The following is a 26,754-nucleotide window of genomic DNA, read 5'->3' as shown; positions in this document are numbered from 1 at the left end:
TTTATCATATTGCCATCTTTGGCTTATGTCCTTCTTCCATGTTTATGTGACTTTTTCCAACTAAAAAAGTAACAGAACACAACTGAACATTAGTTATTCACGTCCGTAGCACAAACACACAAGAGGAACCCAAACGTCAAGGGTTAATTAAGGATTGTATATGTTTAAACAGTCATGCCTCATATGCAATGGAATTCTCCTTATCTGAGCCCTCATTGGCATCTGTCCTGTACAGTAAATACCTTCATAACTTCGCACCCTGTCTCAAAGAAAGGTGCCTCTGTTTTCCAGGCCAACTCACAAAAACAAGTACCATTTAGCCTCTGCATAAAGCTAGTTTCTTTATACACAGGCCTCTTTCATGAACATATTCCATGGTTGGAGATGAGATTATATCATAAGGGTTTGGCAGAAAAGCCACAAGAAATTTTAAATGTTCAAAAGCATGTGGTTTTGGAGCACTTTTGTGTGAATCCCATAGGATCAAATATGCAACCTGGGGTGATATTTGATTTGAATGTGATCCCATGCTGCATGTCAACACGTTGCATGTGTGATCCCATTGGTTTTTATATGAAAATCTACATGGGATTCACACAAAACTGTTTTGAAACCATATGTTTCACATGTGAAATTACATTTTTTCTGTAAGGGTTGGATATGTAAAGGTGTAAAGTGCAAGATTTATTTAAAGGTGTATTGTGTAACTTTTATAAGGATATCTTGACAAAAATGCAACATAACATACATAATTATATTGTTAGTGGTATATAAAGACCTCACAAAAAGAACTGTATTGTTTTTATTACCTTTTATTACCTAGAAAGAGCCGTTTTTATCTACATACACCGTGGGTCCCCTTACGTGGAAGTTGCCATTTCACGCTGTCATGTTTCTACAATAGCCCTAAAAGAATGAGTTTGCTAAATCATATGAATTCATATGAAGTTAATCATACGATTACCCACCCCTAACCCCAACATCACGGGGCAAAGGCAAATCCTACCAAAATGGTCAAATGTGACCCGTCACGGAAACCAGTTACACAAGTCGGCAGCACAAGTTTCGAGATAATGAGAAACAAAGGATTTTTTTCAAAATTTGTGATTTTCGTTTTATTGCAGAATCTGTTAGTTGAGATCACGTAGAAGCCTCTCCATGTTTGAGATAGCAGTTTTTGTATATTTAAAAGCGTACATTTTGCAGTTGAAATCGGCTTGTTTTTCCAGAGATTCTAGCATGCAGCGGGGGGGCGTTAATGTCTGTGTGTATATTTATATACTGTGCGGCTTGTGTTTTGGCCCCCGCCCCCAAAGGGAACAGCGTGACTACTAAATTAGGATAGTTCACACAAAAATTTAAATAATGTAATTAAAGACCTCCGTTCATCTTCGGAACACAGTTTAAGATGTTTTGACGTTAGATTTAGTCCGAGAGCTTTTGTCCCATCCATTGAAAATCTATGTACGGTTTCCATGTCCAGAAAGGTAATAAAAACATCATCAAAGTAGTCCATGTGACATCAGTAGGTCAGCTTGAATGTGTTGAAGCATTGAAAATACAGTTTGGTCCAAAACATTTTTTTTGTTCAGCTTTGTCTTCTCTTCCGCGGCTGCCCTGTTCCTCAGACATGTTTGCTAAGTTTTTTTTTTTTTAATTTTGTGCGTCTCCCCAGACTGTAAACGAAGCTTCGGCGCACAAAACAAAAGAAAAATTTAAGAAGCTGGGGCGGAACAAATAACAGTCAGCTGCATCCCACGTCAGCCGCATCACTGACTTTATGAGGCGCCGCAGTCGGATGATGTCAAAATACCGCGAGAGTTCTTCAAGAAATCTTATGGAGTAGCTTAATTTCGACTCGCTCTCGCGGTACTTTGACATCATCTCTATGTCAGTTCTTGCAACTCAGCATGAGTCCAAACACACATAAGTTACAGAGAGAATTCGTTATAATTGGCTACATGTTTTGTCTATCAATATTTTCCATGTAGTCATTGGCTGATGGAGGAACGAGCGATCGATTGGTTACATCCCTAAAGGACTTCACGTTTTCGATGGCGCTGTTTGGATTATCTATTATACTACCTCCCTATTTTAAATACAAACTTTAAAGTCGGGTTCATGTGTTTAACGGAACGTATATTACCGGAGTGTAATAGCATATACTAGGGATGTCAATTTATGCAATTTCCCATATTCGATGATCATTTAAATTAGCGATCAATCAATCGAATAATCGTTAACAGTAATAGTTCAATAAGCCTTCACTGCAGTGGCATATAGCCAATGACATAAAAGTGTGCATAAAAACGACAGCTTCCTCACGCGAATTAAAATATTTTATTTTGTCTAAATAACATGCTAGTGGGATTGTAAAATGAGTTAATGTAGTTGTTGTTTTGATAAAATCATCAATTTAAACTTATCTCGTAATGAAATATAATGACTAATAGACACAGTGTATAACTCCGCCTCACATGGGCACTCTGCAACAGACGCATGAAAGTCCATGTCAAAATAACAGTTTTATTATCATCAAGTGTTATTTATCAAGTTGTTTACCTCGCTTTCCGAGTCGTTGATACACTGTTTGTAATTATATCCAAGAAGCACACAAAGGGCACTTTTCTCGTCGTCACCTCAGCTTAGACGTACTTTCAGCAAAGATGCTTATATTACGGAGATGGCAACCTTCCATTAGAAAACACGCAGCGCCTCAGCCAGTCAATAATGATAATCAGTGATATATGTTGCGGGCATTCAGGGTGTAACGACAGTCAGTTACAGTTTACATTTGACAGTTTCTTGCCATAATTTAAGATTACATTTTAATCTGTTCATTAAAAACGGCTTCTGGTCTCCTTCTCTGTATATAGCAGCGTTGCTATGCTAATGTTGCAGGCTTCCCTGAAGAGGGTCTTTGCTTTCAGTATCCTAAACATATTTGCATTTTCTGCATCGGATCAGATCCACTGCGGATGTCATTTCGTTGCGTTGGCAGCCAGCCAGCCTCGTCTCGCATGACGTTAAAAAGCACATGCGTGTGCTTGACATCGAGCATCGTTGTGATCATAGCTAGTAGTTTAACTTTTGCGCGCTCGCTTAATTTTTTTTTCTCTGACTGTATGTGTTTTGCGCAGGCGCCGCACACACGTGCATGATCTTGTTTGTCAACAATCGTTAAGTTTTATCGAGTAAATTCTTATCGACAATTAATCGAAGATCGATTAATTGTTAACATCCCTAGCATATACCCTTACATGTTACGATGTAAATAGTCCTCAGATTGTATATTATATTGTATTACCAGACGTCCATGGGAAATCTGATGTTAACAATAGACTATATATGTATATTTCACGGATTAGACGCATTTTGGACAAAAATGGTCATTGGATATTATATCTGAAACAGACTGGATTCGACTTGTGATCAACACAAAGGTAAAAAGTCATGTTTATTTTTGCATGTTGTCATTCGGACTTCTGTCATAAAATACTACATATGATGTTAGAACATCTGTATCTCAAAACGGCTTTACAGGCGGTATGGCTTAGTTAAATGAGATGTAAATGAGCCCTGTTGTCTCCCCCAGCTGTAAAGAAGAGTCGCTTTTGTCTCAATTTTCTCGGTATGAGTTTTTCTGAGTTCCTATATTCAAATGGCCACAACTTCTGCATTCTTATCAGATTTCCATGTGTTACACATCGTTAGAAAGCTTAGAAACTGCACTTTTAAAATTTGTAAATAACTAAAAATGGCCCAGATCCGACTTGTGTCACTACTTTCCGTGACTGGTCACAAATGTGTTCGTACAAATTAATACGAATTGACCACAATGTAAAATACGTACAAATTGCCATGACATAGAGTTGCACAAACTGCTCTAGAGAGATGACATGTTTGTCATGTGACGGCTACCATAGCTTGTCTATGCGTTTCGAAAAGTAGGGGTGAGCTGTGAAGTGAGCCATTAGTTGGGTAGATGTCACTAAAATCTACAGAGTGCATCTTTAATCTGTTTGTGCTACGAAGGGTCACTCACTCATTTATTTATATTTTGATTCATAGATTTTCCCACATTTTAAAATAAATCTTATGGTCCCATACTAAACTTTGATGATTTCGACACTTTTGCACACCGTTGAAACTACGTAACAGTGTCTATTGTATAGTTTTATGTTAAGACCTCTCTCTGAGCACGTGTTGTAGCTGCAAGGAGAACAAGAAATGAAATAGAAACTGAAGATGATAGAAGTGTGTTTGTAGAAAGGATAATGACCCTCCCAACGGCTCATAAAAATGCCGCGGAAGGTCATTCAGAACATTAAGCGAGAGGAACGGAGTTTCCTGTGGCTCTCAATTGTTGCCGCAAACCGCCTCGAAGGGGTCGTCTCCGTGGAAACCGCTCGTGTTCCAGTTCTGGAAACTGTTAAATAATGTACTTGTAAATGGGACCTAATTGCCAGTTTAATAACCCGCGGTTGTGTATTTGCTTCATGCAATGGAGCCGCTCCTTTTAAATGTTTAATCACTTGAGCGGCATTTCTCTCATGCGACCACAGCGATCTGCATGCACTTACAGGCTCAGTGTGAACACGTCTTCATCTGCAGACCCTACACCTGAAATAATAGAGCAATATGTCATGATCAGGACATTTTGGCCTTACATCAGCACAGCTGGGATTTGGCTGTTAATAATATCAGGGTGCTTGTATGTGGCCGTAACACACTCCTGGTTTGGCATATTGCTTACAACAGTTCAATGAATGAATAAAAGTGTATATTTAAAAAAAATCCAGCCCAAACGTCTCAAGATCAACTTTGAAACTACTTTCTTACGCCACTTTCAAATTCTGCAGTTGTTTCCAAGAAGTTCCAAAGTTTTTTTAATTAAAGTACATCCCCCCAGAAATGATAGCTTTTGGATCTATGTTAGAGAGAGTTGGCAGACAAAGAGATGGAAAGAAAGAGAGAAAGAGAGGGAGAGAGAGAGAGACGGTGCTATTCCTGTGCTGTACTGTATCACTCTTGTAAGGCCTTTCATCCAGTCAGATTCCACGATCAGAACCGATAGTTATATAATAGATGTCAGGCAGGTAGTTTTCACAAGCTAATTTTTCTTCTTTTATTTTTGCGTTGGTTATTGAAAAAACACGATGTTCTCATTCATAGTTGACATTTCAATTTTTGGAGAAACATGGACATGTAATCGCATTTGGATTTGAGCATAGCATAAGCAACTATGCATGTGCCAAATGCTTACGTGATGTTATTGTCAGCATTACTGTAAACAGGGAGCCGGTGTGAAGTGATAGCTCCCAGATTGTTGCCATGGTGTGTCTGGAACACCTTGAACTGAAATGCAGTCTGCAGGCATTGGTTTGCCAAATGCTGTTAGTTTAGTTTGTTTAGTTGAGGGAAAACACATCAGTATACAATTTTTATGAAGTATTTGAAGTATATATCAGCTTGAGAACACAAACCACTGACGAATAATAGCTTTTAGCATTTGAATGTTAATATGTAACCACCATGCTGTGAAATCAAGTCTACAGTCTTGTAGTTACTTTATGTAATAAAGAATCTAAATTAGATTTTAATTTTTTATTTCACTTTAATTTCAATCTTTGACATGACACATTACTCAGTCAGCATTAAAGATATTAAGGTTATATTTTCACAGAATGTTTTATACATTATGTAGGATGGTTTTATATTTTTCAAATACTGAGATAACATATTTGAGAAATGGTACCAAAAATAGCACACTGTAAACCTGAACAGTACAATGTACTCATTTAAAATGAGTGAACAATACTCAAACATATATATATTTTCAATGCACCGTTAGTCGCTTTTAATAATAAAGCATCTAACATATGCATGAATGGACTGGAATGTTAATGTCCTAATGAGCTTATTGTCTAATTAAATGTCTTTGATCTGTTCCCCACACAAATGGCTTTATAAGACTTGGGATATATCACAAGTCATATGGACCACATATAACAGAATACACATTTAAAAAAAATGTAAAATAAATAAGAGAAATAAAAAACACTTGGAAAATTACATTCCAAGTCTATCTGTATCTGTCGTTCATTCTGACAACCTGCCCAGACTCTCTCTCTCTCTCTCTCTCTCTCTCTCTCTCTCTCTCTCTCTCTCTCTCTCTCTCTCTCTCTCTCTCTCTCTTTTTTCACCATCTCACGTCGGCACTCATGGTATGCGTTCTTCGCCTCTCAGTGTGTGTGAAGATCATTGTGAGACGAAGACTCTAATCAGCCTCCATCACTCACTGCCAAACAGAGCTGCGCTTTGTCAAACGCACCTCCTCATCAGGGCTCGCTGCACTGTAGCTGCCACACGTCAGCTTCAGCCGTTTTGTAATCCATCACAGTATATGTCATGTTTCAAATCGGCTCCCCGATCCTGTCCTTCGGATCCTACAGGTTCCTCACCATCGAGTTAGGATTTACCCGGGTCATTTTAATCATACATCGGTGACATTTTATGAGGATTAAATTCTTTACGTGGCTTTCTGGCTCAAGAAAGTCAATTTGCTTCCTTTGTGACTTGAGTTTTAAAAAGTTCTGGGGCCAGTGCCTTAGGAAATATCTCTATTTTCTTATGAACAGGGTGGCTCCCACGTAGAGCACCGAATCACTTTAGGGAGGCACAAAATAGAAATGAATGTATTTTATATGGTGGCGATTTTGTATGAATTGTACAAAAAAGTATGATCAGAAAAATAATGAATGAAACCCCATATCCCAGCATCACTAGGACGAAAACAGACTGATCTCATTTGTGGGACAAAAAAGCTTATCTGCACTTTAAAAAATTCATTGCCGCCTTAAATTTTCAGTTCAATAAACTCAGATTTACAAGTCATTTGAACTCACTATTTTATCTTGACTAGAGATGATTATCTACCACTTTTAAAATGAAGTTGACTCATTTCAACTATTTTATATGTTAGAATAACTCATTTTTAGTTAAGATAAATAATAGTAAATTGACTTGTAAATCCAAGTTAATAACAACAATTTAAGGCAGCAAAAAATTTTTTACAGTGTGTGATTTCTAATTCGTAATTGTTATACAAGGACACAACACTTTTAGCTTATAAAGCTCTGAAGCCTTGCTTTTGACTAAGCTTTGGACGATGCTAAAGGAACATTTTTGAGAAGCTCTATACAAAAAAAAAAAACTATTTATATCTCTTGTGTTATGCAGTTTCACAACTAAAACAGCAGGGAAAACAGACCGCAGTTGAAAGACTGATAGGAAAAAAGTTAAGAAAGAAGCTAGAAATTATTTAAAAAGATTGATAAAGTTTTTACTTTTTTTATTATATTAGAGAATCCAGCTTATTGAATGAGCCCTACATAAGGTTGCATCTAAAGTTGGTTGTAAGCTTTTTAAACTTTTGAAAGGGCATTTTGTTTTCTGATAAAGGTTTTTAATCAGGTTAAAAACATAATTCCCTGCCATCATTCACAGGCCTTGAATCTTGTTTTGGAGAAGTCCGTATTTAGTGTGACCACCATTTTCCTCATGGAGTTGATCGTGTTGTTGATTGTAGCATGTGGCATGATTATTGCACAGATGTGCCTTAGGCTGGCCAAAATAAATGGCCACTGTAGTTTTTCCTCTAAGTCATGAGTCATTGCAAATATCACGTCAACTTACGTTGGTAGGTTAACTTATATCACATCCCCCGCACTAGGCATTATTTTTAAACAACGTGATGTAAGAGTATTATTCAAACATCAATGCCAAGTAAAGCCACTTATACTTAGGAGCACCAATGTATAGGTGTTTCATGGAGGTAATAGTACATTATTTTAAACCAAAAGAGATATAGGTGTGTTATCCAAACATTATTGGCAAGGAAAGCCTCTCATACTTGGGAGCAGACACGTATTAAGATTTTAGTACATACAGCGCCATCTTTAAATAATGATTGTGTGACTTAATTGCATCAGGTGACCTGAAAATGTGAATTAACTGTTTCCTTTGCAGTTTTGCGAAATACACAGAATTTTCCGAATTGTCTGAAAAACCACCTCATGTGAGTGTAAAAACGTTTTTGCGATTTATGGGAGCTTTTGTGAAATTCATGTTTCTATTGGCTGTATTTTCAATTTGCAATGTCAATTTGTGCAATTTAAAGTGTAATGGAAATGCAGCTAATGATTCAAAGGACGTCAGAACTTAAATCAGGGAATAGATCAGAAGGGATTTAAACCAAAGACTGTTATATTAGGAATAACCCTGCTGGAGTCTAACACCAACACTGTCCAAGTAATCAGCAAAAAAAATTAAAAAGTTTGGAACAGTTGCATAGAAGAATTGGCTAAAATGTAAATGTTTGTGTCTTTTGCATGTTTGATTCTATTGTGTTATGAAATGTGTCAAAGCTGAACACCAGTATGCATTGCTTTCTTAGGCTCTAGATTGCGCTAAAGCATGCATTTGTGTAAACTAGTGTCGGCTTTCTCTTTCAGGTCAACTACTGTCAGCGCAAATCAACAGTTTGATGTAAATCTTGCAGAACAGATGACTTAAAGTTAATTAAACTGTCATTATGATTATAACAACACACGCTTGCAATGTGTCCATGTGTGAAGTTGTGCATAGTAATTTTCTGACCTCAAGGTTTTCTTTTCAAACACAGCCATAGAAAGTGCAAGAGTGTTAATACCATTTAAAATAGCTAAGGTTAGGCATCTTTGTCGGTTAACATTTAATAGCATGATGCATGTTTTGTGCATAATGAATTTTCTGATCTGTCTTTCGCAGGAGCGTGTTGTAGTGGAAAATGAGCATTGGTTGGTTGTGGTGCCTTATTGGGCGACTTGGCCCTTCCAGACACTGCTGTTGCCACGACGACATGTTCTGCGTCTTCCTGACCTTACCACTCAAGAGAGAGAAAGTAAGACTCTGTTTGCTAACATTTAGTTGTATGTCTTTAAAGCAGCTAAATGTTATGTGAGTTTTCTTAGTTTGTAATTTATGAAGATTTATGGGTGTTTTTCAAATTATCCAGCAAATTCAGTTTTTGTGCAATGAATAAAACATGCAAAATACATAATAGATACATAATCACATATTTGATAATTAATATAAGCATCTGATTACTTTTTTTTTATTAGTAATTCATGAATAAATAATGTAATATTCAACACCTGACTTAGTGGTGCAGCAAATTGTCTTGTATTTAAAAAAATGAAGTTTCACAGATTCGTATTTACCCTTATGTCATTCCTAAACCTTTTAATGTTCTTTCCTTTTCTGTAAATGCAAAAAACTTTATTTTAGCAAAGCAGTTGGGACTGAATGAACTATTTTTGAAATCTTTTATGTCTTATTAGCAATGTGTAAGAATTAGGCTAGAATTTGGATTGTTATTTGGTTTAGGTATAGCTTTTCAAATCTTATTGTGTATGTGTATAACGAAAAAGTGTGTCATTTGAATCCAGATAAAGGTGACGACAGAATGATGACATCATTGCATTTGTCAAACATTTATGCATTTTATCCCAAGCGATATGTGTGATGGCTGGAGCCGGGCCCTTGACCTTTGTGTGCGCTTAACTCTTCCCCGTCATTAACGAGTTATCTCGTCATTCCCCAATACCTCTATTATCCACCAGGTGACGCACTTCCGCAACTTATAAAACCCGGAAGTATCACCCTAGGGCAAACAGCTGTAGGTTTTGAGGATCACTTTGCATCTTATCTTTATCAAAAATTGAATTATTTCAGCTTTTTGCTCAAAATGTTGTGTTTTTGAAGAAACCCACCTATATTTGAGAGGTGATAAAAAGAGAACTGATGTCTTTACTATTTGCTTGTAATGGCGTGCCTTTTGAAGCCTTGAATTGTGGTAAGGGCTCGCACTTGAGAGGAGCGCACAAACAAAACTTAGCAAACAACGCATGAGTAAAGTATTAAGATCTGTTTCGCGTCTTTTTGTGCTTGAATATTTAAATTGGCCAATCGGGCCAGTGACTGTTGCATTGGTGCTAACAACACATTAATTTTAACACGTTTGTAATAATTATCTTACCAGCGATCCCTTATGTTGCAGTAAATTAAGTAACTATGCAATGCAATGCCAGAAACATTGTATGCAAAAACTCCTTTAGAGCAGTGTCTGCTGCACATTTTTTATTTTAATTCATTTCATTTCATTTTGTGCATGCGGACCTGCGTACCAGTTATGTGCATCCCAGGTAATGACCAATGTATGGTAACCCAGGAATGTGACCTCTTCATTTAACCCATCTCTTGTGTAGTGAACACACACTGCAAGTCGTCGGCACACACACACACACACACACACACACACACACACACACACACACACACACACACACACACACACACACACACACACACACACACACACAACCGGAGCAGTGGGCACCCGGGGAGCAAAAGGGAACAGGTGCCTTGTTCAAGGGCACCTCAGTCGCAACCTGCCAGCCATTTAAACTGGCAACTCTCGGATTACAAGCCAGACTTTCTAACCATTAGGTCACAATGCCCATAATGCCAGGATCTTCATTTCATGAAACTGTTTCTTAAAGGTACAGTATGTTTTTAGCTGCATCTAGCGGTGAGATTGCAAATTGCAACCAACTTCGCAATGAGACAATGAAACGCTATGGTAGCTGTCCCAGGACAAACATGTCATTGTCTGAGACAACGTAAGGGTAAAACGCATTCAGTAGAACAGTTTGTCCGTTTAGGGCTACTGTAGAAACATAATGGGGACTTCCATATAAGGGGACCCATGGTGTATGTAGATAAAAACGGCTCATTCTAAGGTAATAAAAACAAACAGTTCATTACACTGTATGTACAGTAAGGTCTATATACACCATTGATAATATAGGTATGTATATTATATTGCATTTCTGTCAAGAGATTATTCTAAAAGTTACACAATGCACCTTTAAGAGTTACTATTCTTTAATTCACAAAAGAAAAATAACACAGACATAGTTAGATATTGCAGTTTTGACTAAATTTACACTGTTCACAAACTTTAGCCCATGATTCATTTTACTTGGACTGAATTATGAACTTGAGGATGTTTTTTTTCCTCACAGTGAAATGTATTTTCACGCTATAAACATTGTCAGTCAAGAGAAAAGAGCCACAAGGGAGAGCTCACATTTAAAGTCTTTGGTTTGCTGCCTGTGCTTAACATTTTTGTCTAAATCATCAAAAGCACTGCGCCTATCTATTCCTCAAGTCTGCGCTGACAGACTATCTTATCAAAGCCCGAATCTCCTCATCACATCTTGCTTTTCCTGCATTGGAAATATTTCTCACTTGTTATTAAAGTTGCCCTGTCAGTGCCACACAAGGGAGAGGCATTCGCGAAGAGACACTGTGACAACAGATGAATATTCAGCTGGATATGTGACTCTCGCTCTCACAGGCTTAGGTTCTGACAGTCTTAATCCACTATGTAAATAAACGTCAGTGAATTTACCGCACAGGTCAGTCATCATCTGACAGAGCAGCAGAGAATCATGCTCGATCACAACCCTTGCTTTCAGCCCACCAATTATAGAGGATGTCACCCATTCGACACACAGACAGTGTTGATACTTGTTCAATCTTGTTTTTTCTATGATGTAGTGTTATTGAGAATTGTGGTAAATAGTTGTCGACAGATGTAGATTTTTTTGGTGTCTTTCTGTGATTCTTATCTTTCTGCAATATGTATAAATTGCTGCAAATTATTAATTATTATAAAATTTTGCAGATTTTGTTTTTAGTGTCTTTTTTAAACACTGGCTTAATTAAAGCTTGTTCAAATAATTTCAAGCATCTGTGCCATTAAGCATTTCAATCCAAATTTGATGCCGCTAACCTGCTTATCATAATTTCAGTCTGGTTTCTTGTAAACACAACACCAGCGATTTTAAAGCAGACAGATATGGTGTAGCAGGCAGCCAATTAGGGGTGGAATTCCCAAAAGCATTGTTAGCTCATGACTATGGTCATGTGATTTGTTGTTATAGTTCAACGATTCAGTGATTTCAGCAACTATTGACAAAATTGACATTTGCAAACAGCATCGCAAACTGTGGGTTGGAATTACAACTCTGTACCTGTGGTTAAATGCATAGTACTTGTTAGTTTGCACTGTCGATATTATTGATTCAACCACAGATGGGTGTGTTCACTTCAGAGTTAAAGCCTCATGCCCGATTCACTTTGAAGAATTTGGAGGACTTGAAGAATTCACTTTTATTACGTATGTAGTTTCATATCTTCAAGCATGACTATTACAGTGCAAATAGAAACACTGCAAATTTTAATATAAGAAAGTCATAATATTAGACGCCCTGTGATCCATGTGACTAACTGGGTTTTCATCACTCTGATTTTATGCGCTTTTTAAAGTATTAAATAAGAAATGAGTGATAAGTTTTGAATAAAAATCCCTTAATTTAAAAAAAAACTGTTTTAACGCCTGCTTTAGCTGGTTTAGACTAAATGCCAATAATGGGAGATGGAAACACATTAGCTGAATAAATTGTGATGTAGCGAACCCATGTGACTGATTGTCTAACTGTATAAGCTGAAGCCATCTTTACCATATATTGGGCTTGACATTGTTGCAATTCTCTTTTTTAAGTGTGCCTTGTTTTATTTACAGTTGGTTACTCAGTTACCAATAACACCTTCATTCGCTCGAACCACTTGATGGAAACACACCTGACTCACATTTGTTTGTTTCCTTGTTTTACGAATTTTGAAAAGATTCATTTCACATTTGTATGGAAACCCCACTGCTGCCACATTCAGGTTGTATTCAGGTCCAAGTACTCACAAGTGGCTCAAGTTTGGACGTGATCCATGGTCGATAGTGCGCTGTTGTTCATCCAATTCGACTTCTATGCACTTTGCAGAAAAGTTGTGGCGTTTAGTGTTATTTCTGTATGGCATGAAGCCGGGATTAAGCAAAAGCTTTTGATGAACATATAATACATGCAGAGAGCATTCGGCTAATAACATTATCTTATTTTTGATAATGAGGTGGCGTAAGCGGCTTTTGCTCAAAATTAATAAATACCAAGACACTCATATGTGTCACAATGGTATTATTTTAAGGTTTAACTACCTACCTTTCTGGTTCCCCCTTGAACCACTAAACCACAACTACTGGCCAACTTAGTAGGCTCACATGTTATATCAATCACTGTTAATTACAATTTTAATAATTTGCACCAAGAACATTTCCATGCTCAATAAAACGTATGCACATGATAATGCACAAATCATGCAGATGAAGATTATGTATAATGTTTAATTAATATGTATAACGTGAAGAAAGTAAGTCCCATCAGATCTTTCTCGAAATTCATTTGAGTTTTGTCTAAGCTGTGACACTCTCTCATTGTTCCTGTCAGCAAGATTGCCCAAGGATCAGATACTTTCAGCCTAGCATGTAATCTATTTTATCGGCTGACAAACCAAACATTTCGCTCAGTAAGTGCTGGAGCCAACTCTCTCAGGTTTTAACCAAAGAACTTCAAATTTTCTGACGACTTCCTTTGCATGCACAAGAATTGTTGTTATAATATCCAGTAGTCAATTAAAGCAGCATGTCGCAGGAACCTGTATATTGCTGTTTTTTTACTATGCCCGAAGCCAGCAGGAAAATCATTTACTTTTTCATCTCACCATTTCTATGTCAAACAGAGAGATAAATAAAAGGGCTTTGTCATGTGAGACACAGCATAAAAGATCACTACAATTTGATTAGAGCTGCAGTATTGCAAATGCGCATATTGCAATGATTTGCAATAACAATTATTTGAGCACTTTGAAAAGTTATGTATAGTTAAAGTTTTAGGTCAATGCAGAATGACAGCAGAGATACTGGCAAGACATAGATAGCAAAGCTTTCTTTTCCTAGAAAGACTGTAACACTTGTCACTTATAACATTTTCAGTTTTGTAATTATATTTGATTATAATTTAAATAGATTTCACCAACTTAAAGCATTATCATATTGCCCATTGCATTATTTTATCACATTTTTCTTGAATATCATGCTTAATTTTTATGAAAGATAATTACTTTTTCTCTTTAAATTCAAGTACTGATCATGCACAATGAGACCGTTAACATTTATTAAGGAAGATATGGATTTCATGTTGACTTCATGAGATGTTTGTTGGCATGGTATAAAGCTCTTGTACATATGGGTTATTATTAGGGCTGTCAAAATGAATGCGTTAATAACGCGTTTGCGTAAATTCATTTTAAAGACACTAATTTTATTAACGTGCGATTAACGCAACATGCAATTTCTGACCCTATAGGCTTAGCACGTTATTGGATAAATTGAGATGCAGTCTAAGACAGTAAATACTCATTAAATGTCTAAAATAATCTTTATTTGAACGTTTTCTATAAGGAGTACTTGCCTGATCCTTGCATTACAGTAGATCTTAAAACTGTCTGTGTCTCAAATGTCAATCAAACAATAAAGGAAAGAAAAAAAATTTAACATATTGATATTGTTTTTGACAGTGTGTGTGCCAAAACTATTTGTTTTACCAGTGATTTTAAACCACCAAAAAGGGAAATTCTGTCATCATTTACTCTCATGTTGTTACAAACCCATATACATTTCTGTGTTTTTATGAACACGAAGGAAGATATTTTGAAAAATATTTGTAACCAAACCGTTCTTGGACCCTGTTACTTCCATGGTAGGAAAAAAATACTATGGAAGTAAATGGGGTTTAAATTTATTTTATTATTATTATTTTATTTATTTATTTATTTATTTTTTGCCAAACAAGTACTGTACCTATCCAAATAGTCCCTTTCAAGCTTTATTAAATCTAAGTTTTTATTTTTACTGTCATTGCTTTAAAATTACCAAGGCAGCTGTTGTTTTGCCTGAAAAAACAAGCTTGTATTCACCAGCACGTCTCGAAGTCATGAATCACTCCTGAAGGACAAATGTGATTTACTGACTGGTGGGGTCAAACGTTCGCTTTTCTCTAAAGCGATACATTTTGTCGTTTTATTTAGCAAGGGGGACGCAAACCATTTATCTTAGTTTCGGTCAGTCTGTGTGTGATTCTAGTTTTGTTTGGCTGCAAAACAAAATGAATGCACCTTGTGGCCATGAAAGCTCTGTGGGTGACGTGTGTGGCGCCTGTAATGAAACCAAGCTGGCTAAAACCCAGGCAATATTGGAGGAAAATTGAAGTCGATTCTGCCAAGTTCCATGTTTTTTTTACGTTCTTTCTCTGCCCACAGGTCTGGCGCTCATAATGAAAAGGCTCCTGACAAAATATGACAACCTGTTCGAGGTCTCCTTCCCCTATTCAATGGGATGGCATGGTAAGAGAATGCATCTAGTAATATTACAATCATGGAGGGGGGTGTTTTTCCCCAAACTCAAGGTGTTGCCATTTGTTTTGTTTCCATGGAGAACCATAAAAAAATCCATTTTGCTCAGTTAGTCATGGCATTGCCTCCGGTTCAACTTTACATATGTCATCTGTGCCATATGGTTTGAGAAAAGATGGCACAGACGTGAGAAGATGATGGTATTTTAGGTAAACTGCCTGTACATTAGGCTCTCTGATGGCTCTTTACTCAATACTAAAAACACTTTAAATATATTTGCCTTGATAATGGAGGATGCAGACATGGATCATCAGAGGCTTGTGAATTATTCATAAGTTACATTTCTCACTGCCGATTATTCTTGTGTGCTTTTCTGAAAGAGGTGCTGTGAATTTAAATTGATATACTAGGGTGTTGCTGTGTATATATGTCCTGTAAACAAGTAATTCATATTCAGGGCATTTTTTAAACTGGACAGTGAATTAGAATTCTTTTCAGACTGGAAAAGTCATAGCATCAAGGTTTTGAAAGTTGATATACATGTACATACATATACTTATGCCAGGGGGCCAATATGGGGCGGCAGTGGTTCAGTGGTTCCTGTAGGTTGTCTACAAATCGGATGGTTGGTGGTTGAATCCCCGGCTCCACCTGACCAAGTGTCGAGGTGTCCTTGAGCAAGACGCCTAACCCCAGCTGCTCCCGACGAGCTGGATGGCGCCTTGCATGGCTGACACCGCCGTCGGTGTATGAATGTGTGAGTGACTGGGTGAATGTGAGGCAATGTGTAAAGTGCTTTGGATGGCCATTGGTGTGTGAAAGCGCTATATAACTGCAATCCATTTACCATTCACCATATGTTTGGATAAATGCACACTTGACTTGTCAAATATCTTAAATAACCACGAGAGCAATATCTGTAGTAACCATTGTATAAGCGTAATAATTGACTCCGTTCCTTTGAATTCTTTTTTTTATATATTAGCTTTGCCACATTACCACCTTGGGTGTCTATTATTTTCTAATGATTTAACGGCCCATCATCAATTATTCGTAATATAACATACATGCATACAACATATATGCATATAAGTGATTTATTAAATCCAACAAATGAACCATAATCCATGAAGGAAGGAAACTCTGACAATAAAATAAATGAAATTTGATATAGATCATGATACTAAAAGATTACCTTATTCTCCAAGGTACTTCTAAACATATTATTTCACCCAACATGGTCTTGTACAAAATTACCATGCCATTTTCATGGTACATGTCAGTAAATATTGTAAAAGAAACAGCTGCAGCATAAATAAAGACATAGAAAAGCGTTGACACACTGCAGAATATAATTCACGTCTAGATTGACAACCATATTGTTGTCAATCTAAAATATATAAATTTAAATACTTAATACATAGTGTTATATAAATAATGACATCATACATGCATGAATATAATGCAGTTCCCACATGATCACTCTCCCATAAAGAAGGGAGAGAAGAGAATGATTGACACCTTATACTATGCCGAAGCCCCTGGTTGCCCCTTTGAATGCCGTGGCTGAGAGAGGACACCACACAGTCTGATTTAATCTCAAATCTTGTTAAGGCTTTAGCCGACCAGCCGCTGCACATCCAGATGAGTCTCATAGTCCACCAAAAGCAGCTTTAGGGTCAGACCACAAATCTGATGCCTGTCACCCATAAACCTCCAATTTCTCATCTTTTGGAATCTATGGTACAGAGCTTAACACTTCCCAGAATGCGTTGCCTTGATATGCCTCCAAAATGCTCATACTGGACTTTAAAAGTCAAAGCTTATGGGGGGTCCCCTACCTAAGCCCCACCCCCTGGCCAAGCCCCACCCCCCTCATTATAGGGTCGCTGTGATTTGACAAAGTAAGATGTGATCCTGGATCAACAATCATCTGATCCTGGTTTTAATCAAATAAACCCACATTTTAAACAGAATAGGGGTGAAATAGGGTGGACCTCAATGCCTACTCTCAAATTACATATTTTTACTAGTAGTGGTTAAATGGATTACATTGCGTTTTTTAAATCCTAGATCGAATAATTTTCGGATCAGCAAAACTAAGGCTAGGAAAATAAAATAAGAACAAATTAAGAAATGATGAGCATATAAAAATAGAAAAGAACAAAGTTACAAATAAAGTAAGATCTAACAGTAGTATTTAGGTACATAAATAGAATCAAATAAACATTAACACTTTATTATATAAATTAAATATAATTAATCTTTTTAAAGATACAGAAGTGATTTTCCTTTGTTTTCTGTTGTTTAATTAATATAAATAACAGAAACACAAGCAGATAAGAACTGATACTTTCAGACCAACTTCTTTCTGAACTGTTTGCACTCACTTTAAGACATAACTGAATGTTTTTATGAGAATAGGTGGCAAGACTGTGGTATTTCAAAATAATTTTGTGTTTGCATGCTTTAGAATTGCGCGTCTCCGTGCGTCCGCTTATGAGTGTGCGTCCATTTGAGTATGTTGTGCCTGTGCACACACAAAACAGCTTACAAGAGCAAACATCTTGCGCTCAAATTGTTTAAAATCGCTTGCATGTTAAAGGAATAGTCTACCCTTTTGCCATATTAAACTATGTTATTGCCTCAACCTAGACGAATTAATACATATCTATCTTTTTTCAATGCGTGCACTGTACAGCGCATTGTGAATGTGTTAGCATTTGGCCTAGCCCCATTCATTCCTATGGTACAAAAAAAAGTTTACTTACAGGTATAACTCCTCATGTAACAGTCTTTAAATAGGGAAAACACAGAAGTGTTTGGTGGCTTCCCTGTTTGGTACCATAGGAATGAATGGGACTAGGCTAAATGCTAACACATTCACGACACGCTGTACAGTGCACGCATTGAAAAAAGATAGATATGTATTAATTCATCTAAGTTGAGGTAATAACATAGTTTAATATGGCAAAAGGGAAGACTATTCCTTTAACATTTGCAAGGTTTAAAACCACACATGCAGACGATAAGCTTTCTATAAATAGTTATTTATTTCTAAATGATGCGTATTTGAGCGTATTTGATTTCTTCTGCTTTCCCAATAAAATATTTGTGTTTCTTTTGACTTGGTGGACCAGCTGTCAATTTGAGTGTGTTGCCTCGCAACTGTTATGAAATAATAGTTTGAGAAGAATAAAAAAAACCTAACCCTAAAGATTACTAAACATTCTTACCGTCACTGAGGTGAATATAATCCACACGACACGCAGACAGAGACATTAACTCGTCTGTCAATTCCTCCAGAAAACAGCGGACTTGTGAGTTTATATTTATTTCAGACAGAAATCATTAGAATTACGAATAACGGACAGTAGCCTATTGCTTTGTTACAGCGCAACATGAGAATTTTAAATTCATGTTGTATTTTAATTTTAATAAAAACCTCGAGGTTTATAGCAGGTCCGGGACCCCCCAGACCCCCTTCAATTCGAACACTGACTGGACTTCTACAAAGTGCGCAAAAAAGTATGTGAAACAACCTGGATGATCGAATATTTAGTATTTAGGAAACAAAAGGCAATTTACAGGTGATCAGAAATTCTGAAGTATGCAATTATGATATTCGATATCATGCTATCGCCACATTATGCTATCCGATATCATGACAACAGGAGGTGAGAATATGTAATTCAGAAAGTTGATAAGAAAGAAAGGATGGAGAACCATATACTAGGCAACTCTTTATACTGTATATGCAAGTCATGCAGGAAAAATTACAAGAAATTAAAGGTGGAAAAGAGGATGTTTGTTTAATACATTTTTGCAATATTACTTGAAACTGTCTTTACTTAATGATAAAAGACTATTTATTAGGTGCACTGAAAGTAATCAATTTAATATATGTCATTTGTGAATAAGGTAGGGCCTTAAAAACATCATCCATTCGTTGACGTAATCATCGCATGAGCGATTGGCCCTCTGGCTTGTCAATCACTGCCATTACGTTTCTTGTGAGAGACGTGCACGCTCCAGTAACTTTACACGAGTGACGCATGCGCATAGCGCATGAAACTCCGTCTTAAGTTTCGGTTTGCTTTCATTGTCAATCCTGCTTTCCTCCTCGAATTTGCACCACGGAAGAGAAGAAACCGGAAGGAGGATGTAAAAGAAAGACTTTTTAAGTCGCTGAGAAGAGGAGAAAATTGTCAGAAGAACGTAACTTAATGTAACCAGAGTCGTTATTGGAGAAACATTTCAACACTGGAGAGCAATGAAGGAACAGAGAGGTGTCAATACAGACGCGCAGGTCGCAAACAGGTAACAGTGATTATTCTTTCTTTGTGGAATAATTATTGTTGTACTGTTATTCAGGTATATTGACGTTGTTTGTGTACTGTAGTTGTAAGGCAGTGACCAGTCTGCTACATGCTAGTTGAAATGGGAGTAGCGTCGAATGATCTAACTTTACGTCTTATGTGTTTATTATCATCATTTCACATAATGAATCCACTGACGCGAGTCACGCGACACAGCATATGCCAGTGGTAAACAAACACTCGTGTTCAAATACTCGTGCACGAGTTTTGGAAGGCGTTCCCTAGAAATGAGCTGTGAATGAGGGAGGCTGTTCTAAAGCATGCGCTTATTTAAAAAACTCAGTAACGGTCCTTGGATTCTCAGTCGGCGAAAACATCCTCTTTTGCGCCTTTAAATTGTTAAATTATATTCACTGTCAGGAAAAGAATGGTCAGAAAATGGTCTCAAGCTGTCACTGGTACTCTTTAATAAAGTTACTAATATGTACAATTGTGGTACATAAATGTATGCTGCCCTACAAAGCCAAAGTGCAGTAACTACGCATTTGGTCAAAGTTGAGTTAAGGGTTGAAATGGGCTTTGTGAGATCTGTTGTGTCATGTGACCAAAGTCTCCTGTTTCAATTTTGTCCCCTTTCAGAGAAACGTGTGTGCCAAAATTGCAGTAACATGTTTAACTAGCTGGTGTAAAAAACTTTAAGGGCATTTTTCTCGATTTCAGTGTTTGCGTAGTTACTGCACTTAGCCTTTGTAGGGCAGTATGCATTTAGTACAAATATGTACCTCTGAGGTACCAATATGCACTCTTTGGTCCTTTTAGGTACTTTAATGTACTTCTGTGGTACAAACTATGTGTGTACTTTTTGGCCCAGTGACAGATAGGGATTTTTTTTTTTTAAATGGCCAGAAATTTACACTACAGATCTTTTATCAACTCCTGAGAAGTTTATTAAATTGCACTCTGCATACTCTGGATGTACGGATATTTGGATACAACCTCAGTCAGCACCTGTCTCTATCATAAACCTACAGGGAGGCTTAATAGAGTGTATTTTTCCTATTTGCTCTGCGTTTTTTTTTAAACACACTTAATGCCCACAATGTTCATTATTTGCTGATGATATAATCACTCGCACCCCTGCTGAATTGATTACATCACTGATGTGCCCTTCTGTTGTTTTACCCAGCGTGCATCAGCAGCAAACCATCCATCATGTAAATGATTCATTTGCTCCATTCGGCTCGCATTTTCCAGCCAGTCGAGCGCCTGGACGCGCACAACATCTCGCTGTTGCAATTAGCAATGTGTGAATTTAAAAGGGAAGAGAGAGATAATGAGATGCTGCTGCCATCAGTGTCTGTTTACAGTCTCGAGAGCTGAGGCAAAGGAGCGTGTTAGAAACTGCCCTATTAAGGTGCTAATTGATAATGTTGACTGGTCAGGAAATATGAACTGTTGTAGTTTTGGTTAGTTTAGAGTGCTTTTTAGATTAAATTAAAAGAGATCTTTAAAACTGTGTTGATGTGTGTAGAAGTACCATATTGTACTCTAAGTAGCATGAAAACTTGTTCCTGTTAACAATTTAATAGAAATATCTAAATGTGATGTTATTTGTGACCCTGGTCATAGTGGTCAGTTGTTTGAGATTTTTATATCATCTGAAAGTGAATTAATAAGCGTTCCATTGATGTATGGTTTGTTAGGATAGGAAAAGTTTTGTCCGAGATACAGCTATTTGAAAACCTGCAATCTGAGGGTGCAAAAAATCGCCCTTACCATCCACTCACAAAAATAAAGGTTTTGATACATATTCACGGTAGGAAAGATCACAGAACATGATCTTTAGCTAATATCCTAGTGATTTTTTGAATAAAAGAAATGTATCATTGTGACCCATACAATGTAATTTTATTACTACACTCTAAAAACAAACTGTGCTAAATAGCACTAAAAGAGGTTTTTTGGCTTGTAATCATAGAGGAACCATTTTAAGTGCCATATAATACAGATGAAGTACCTGTGTAGCACCAGTGTAGAACCATATTGTGCTATGTAGAACCATATGTGGTGCTATAGTGGTGCTATATGACCCCCGTATGGTTATTCATTGGTGCTTCATTGGTGCTATATAGCATTAAAATGGTTCCCTTTATGATTACTGTCACACCCGGAGAGAAGACAGGCAGTCAGATGGTAAGTCTAACAATGTTTATTAAAACACACAGAAATATGGAGTAGATATGGTAAATGGTATGCTCTAGTTCTTGAAGGTAAACTTAGCTTCGTAAGCCCATGAGTCTCTTGGTTGCAGGTGGTTGTAGAAGATCCCGGGATAATGGACGAGGAGGAGAAACAGACAGATGACGACGGGGGATGACAGGTAAGTTCCAGTGGTAAGTGGTTTGAGAGAGTCAGTGTCATGATAGACGGGACCAGATGGTGAATGTTAGGAAGAGAACGGGTTATAAAGGATATGGGTGATGGGGATCAAGTGGAGATGATTAGTACTCTGGTGAGTGAGAACAAGTGGGTGGAGCGTGAGAGGTGGAAGGTGATGGGGATGCAGTCCTGACAGTACCCCGTCCTCCCAAGGCGAATCTTGAGGATGGTGGAGAGAGGTGAGTACAGCGACAAGGTCTACCATGGGGTTGAGGTGCAAGATGGTCGGGATGCTCGGAATGGAACTGGGTGAGTAATGGAGGATCAAGAATATCTTCTCAGGGAACCCAGGAACGTTCCTCGGGGCTGTATTCCTCCCAGTCGACCAGATGTTCTAATCGGGGACCTCGTCGCCTGGAGTCCAATATGTTACGAACATGGTAGATGGCATCCTCCTCAAAAGGTATGGGAGGAGGAGGTACATCTTCTGGGTCAGTGTTTGTGGGAGGAAGAGAGACAGCGTCAGTGAAGGATTTGAGTAGTGACACATGGAATGAGGGAGAAATCTTGTATTGAGGTAAGTTGAGCCGGTAAGTCACTTTGTTCAGCTGCCTCTGAATGGTGAAGGGACCGATGTAATGGGGACTCAGCTTATAACAGGGCTGGCAGAGGCAGATGTCTTTGGTGGATAGCCATACCTTCTGTCCATGTTCGTACCGTGGAATGTCAATGCGACCGCAGTTAGCCTGGTCCTGATGCTACCGCACAGCCTGTTGAGGTTGTAGATAGGCAGAGTCCCAAAACCCCTCGCTCTGGTGGAACCAGTTATCGACAGCTGGAACTGCAGAGGGTTCGCGTATTCGGCCCAAGGGAGATAACGGCTACAGCTGTCTTGGCACCGATGGCAATAGGCACATAGGTATCTTCCTATTTCTTGAATTTTGCACTTAGCCTGGCAGTTGGTCTGAGGGTGGTATCCAGAGGATAGGTGGTATCCAGGGTCTTCTATCTGGCACTATGTCCTCAGGAATACCGGAATTATGGAATACATGGTTGAAGAGGGATTCTGTGGTTTCGAAGGGGGTAGGGAGCTTGGGAAGAGGATCGAGTTTACATCCTTCGGATAATCGATCCACCACCACTAAAATGCAGGTTTGATTTTGGGATTTGGGTAGGTCTGTCATGAAATTTGAAATTGGTACCAGGGTTGTTGAGGTATGGGAAGTGGCACTAATTAACCTATGGGTAGCTACTGGGAGTGTTGGTGATGGGGCAGACTGATCATCCTCTTACATACCATAAAACATCCTTGGTAAGTGTTGGCCACCAGTACTTACTACTGAGGAGTGAGAGGGTCTACCTGCTACCTGGATGTCCAGAGCCCAAAGCACAGTGAGGTCAGTAAGTAATGATGAAGTCAAAGCGGTTTAAGAAGAGAGCCCAACGACCCTGCAAAGGGTTTAGCCTTTTGGCTTCATGAAGATATTCCAGATTGCGATGGTCAGTTATTACTTCGAATTGATGGTTCGCTCCCTCCAGCCAGTGTCAATCAATTCTTGATTCCCAATGTTGTAATTACACTCCGCTGGTGATAGCTTCTTGGAGAAATAGGCACATGGATGAAGTTGTGGATGATTCCCCTGCCGCTGAGAGAGGATAGTTCCTACCTCAGTTGAAGAGGCATCAACTTCGACTACAAAGGGGAGATCTGGGTTAGGATGCACTAAGACTGGCGCTGTCTGAAAGGCTTCTTTGAGGAGGTGGAACGCAGAAATGGCTTCTGGAGACAAAGACAGAGATTTAGGTTTTTCCTCTTAACGAAGAGGTGAGGGGTGCACTGATGAGACTGTAGATTTGAATAAATCTTCGATAAAAGTTAGGCAAAACCTAGGAAGCACTGAAGATATTTGACAGTAGTGGGTATGGGCCAGTTGTGAATGGCTTCCACCTTCCTCTGGTCCATTTGAACTCCTTGCTGGTTGATGATATAACCCAGGAACTGTACATTGGGGGTGTGAAACTCATACTTTTCCAGTTTCAGATACAGGTGGTTATATCTAAACCTTTCCAAGACAAGTTTGACGTGACAGTGGTGTTCAGCAAGGGAAGAAGAGTAGATGAAGATGTCATCGATATTAATTACAACAAATCTGTTAAGGTATTCACAGAAAACTTTATTCATATATCCTTGAAAGACCACTGGTGAGTTGGATAGTCTGAATGGCACTCATCTCCTCTCCTGATCCGAATCAAATTGTATGCACTGCGTATGTCCAGCTTAGAGAAAATGTGAGCTCCATGGGACCAGAGGAAGGGAATAGCTAAACTTGACTGTCTGTGAGTTGAGATGATGGTAATCGATACAGTGTCTTAGTCCTCCGTCCTTCTTGCCCACGAAGAAGAAAATGGAAGCGGCAGGGGTAAGTAGAAGGTCGAATAAACTGTTGTTGTAGTGCCTCCTTCACGTACTCCATTCATGGCCCTTTATGGGATGGACAGAGGATAGATGCGACCCTTCGGTAATGAGGCTCCAGGTAGCAGGTCGATGGCACAGTCCTATGGCTGGCGAGGAGGTAGTTTGGTAACCAGTTAAATACATCCTGGAATACTCGGTACTAAGAGGGTATCTCTACTTGGTGTAAAACAGGGGGACTTTCAATAAATGTGGAGTTTAATGAAAAGGAAACCTCTGGAGAAACAAAAGAAGGTGACTTGGGAACTTTCTGAACAGGAGCGCGGAGGTCAAACTGGGCAGTCATTGATCAGATGTTTATCTCGGCAACAATAGAGGCAGAGTTGGATGCAGCGGAAATCTTCCATGGAGGACAGATGAATGGAGTCTATCTGCATAGGTTCGGGTGCTGGAGGAGACTGAAGGGGAACCGAGGGTGGAGAATGTGCAGCATAGGTCAGATCACCACAGGCTGATAGACGTTGAGAAACCCTTATGGTCTTTTGGATGGTGTTCTCCAATCCCATGTTGTCACCATATACTATAACAAGCTGATGAATTTGTGGACGAAAACCATGACTGTAAGTGGTGATGGGAGCAGTTTCATTCCATCCGCTCGAGGCTAAATTGAAGGGCGTATGCACTGACGGAAAGCTTTCCTTGACAATTAAAGAGTTGATCATGGATAGACAAATCCGCTGCTGTTTTTCCGAATACCTCCTTAAAATGTTAAAGCTTGAGAGAGATTTTAGAATAGATGAATTGGAATTCCAGAGGGATTGAGCCCACTGAAGTGCTCGTCCAGACAGCAGAGAAATATCAAATGCCACACGAGATGAATCATTGGAAAAGAGATTAACTTGCATCTGCAGATACAACAATACCTGTAACAGGAAACCGCTGCAATCCTCCGCCTCACCGGTATACGTTGCTGGTCCGGCCATGTTACTGGCAGAGGCAAGTGACAAAGGAGTGGTGTCATGCGGAAGTGTGCGTTGGCGTGCAGGATATCTTTGGGAACCAAGGGTGGATTTAACGGTGGAGTGGGTAGAAGAGATTGGTGGACTGCCTGTACTAATTCCACAAATGGATCGCGAGCCGGATTGGACACGGACTCGGTGGGCTCCTGCATGTTCGTTCTGGTCTTCTGTCACACCCGGAGAGAAGACAGGCAGTCAGATGGTAAGTCTAACAATGTTTATTAAAACACACAGAAATATGGAGTAGATATGGTAAATGGTATGCTCTAGTTCTTGGAGGTAAACTTAGCTTCCCAAGCCCATGAGTCTCTTGCAGGTGATTATAGAAGATCCTGGGATAATGGACGAGGAGGAGAAATGGACAGATGACGACAGGGGATAACAGGTAAGTTCCAGAGATAAGTAGTTTGAGAGAGTCTGTGTCATAATAGACAAGAGCAAATGGTGAATGGTAGGAAGAGAGCGGGTTATAAAGGATATGGGTGATGGGGATCAGGTGGAGATGATTAGTACTCTGGTGAGTGAGAAGGAGTGGGCGGTGATGGGGATGCAGTCCTGACAGTTAGGAGCCAAGATCCACTTTTAGTGCTATTTAGCACCGTTTGTTTTTAGAGTGTACACTGTAAAAAATTCCTTGTTTCACTTACATTTTTAAGTAGGTCAACTTAAGTGTACAATTCATTTAAACTTTCTTATAGTAAGGAGATGCTATAAATTATAAACATTACGTAAAATAAACGTAAGTCCTCACTAATCAAGAAAGTTGAAATAAATTGTAATTTCAAGTTGATTTACTGTTTACAGTGTAGTTACTGTTGCTAAATACACCCGTGCTAAGAGTTTTGTGGTCTAGGGTTACATTTGTACTAGATCAACATGTTTCGGTGGTCCTGAAATAACATACTTATAAACCATCAACTGCCCACTGATTTTAGCGGTTCAGTTAGTGTAGCCAGAGTTTTGACCACTAAAATAAGGTTTGGTTCACTTTACAGCTTATTCTGTGAGGAACGACAAATACAAGGATCCCAGCGCAGAGGTGTTTATTCAGTATGTATAATAGATGACACAAATGTGAAAGTCAATATGTGTAACAGGAGACACTCAGTGAAAGTTAATATGTATAAGAGAAGACATTCTGTGTTCGTGGAGATGTATGCGAGGAGGAGACAACACAGGCGAGACAGGCTCAACGGAATCCCTTCGGGAAAGG

General features: G+C 38.5%; 1 protein-coding gene across 1 annotated transcript in view; it reads left to right on the top strand.

Moving 5' to 3' along the window:
* Positions 1-26,754, top strand: part of galt (galactose-1-phosphate uridylyltransferase) — a 142,127-nt gene that overhangs the window by 78,624 nt on the left and 36,749 nt on the right. Inside the window, exons 8-9 of the mRNA XM_065290227.2 lie at positions 8,812-8,944; positions 15,319-15,402. Of these exons, the coding sequence (XP_065146299.1) occupies positions 8,812-8,944; positions 15,319-15,402 (217 nt within the window). The remainder of the gene's footprint in view (positions 1-8,811; positions 8,945-15,318; positions 15,403-26,754) is intronic.

This window comes from Paramisgurnus dabryanus, chromosome 10, assembly GCF_030506205.2.
Source record: "Paramisgurnus dabryanus chromosome 10, PD_genome_1.1, whole genome shotgun sequence".
Taxonomy (NCBI): domain Eukaryota; kingdom Metazoa; phylum Chordata; class Actinopteri; order Cypriniformes; family Cobitidae; genus Paramisgurnus; species Paramisgurnus dabryanus.
Note: the sequence above shows the minus strand (reverse complement) of the source record. Positions and strands in the feature narration are given on the sequence as shown.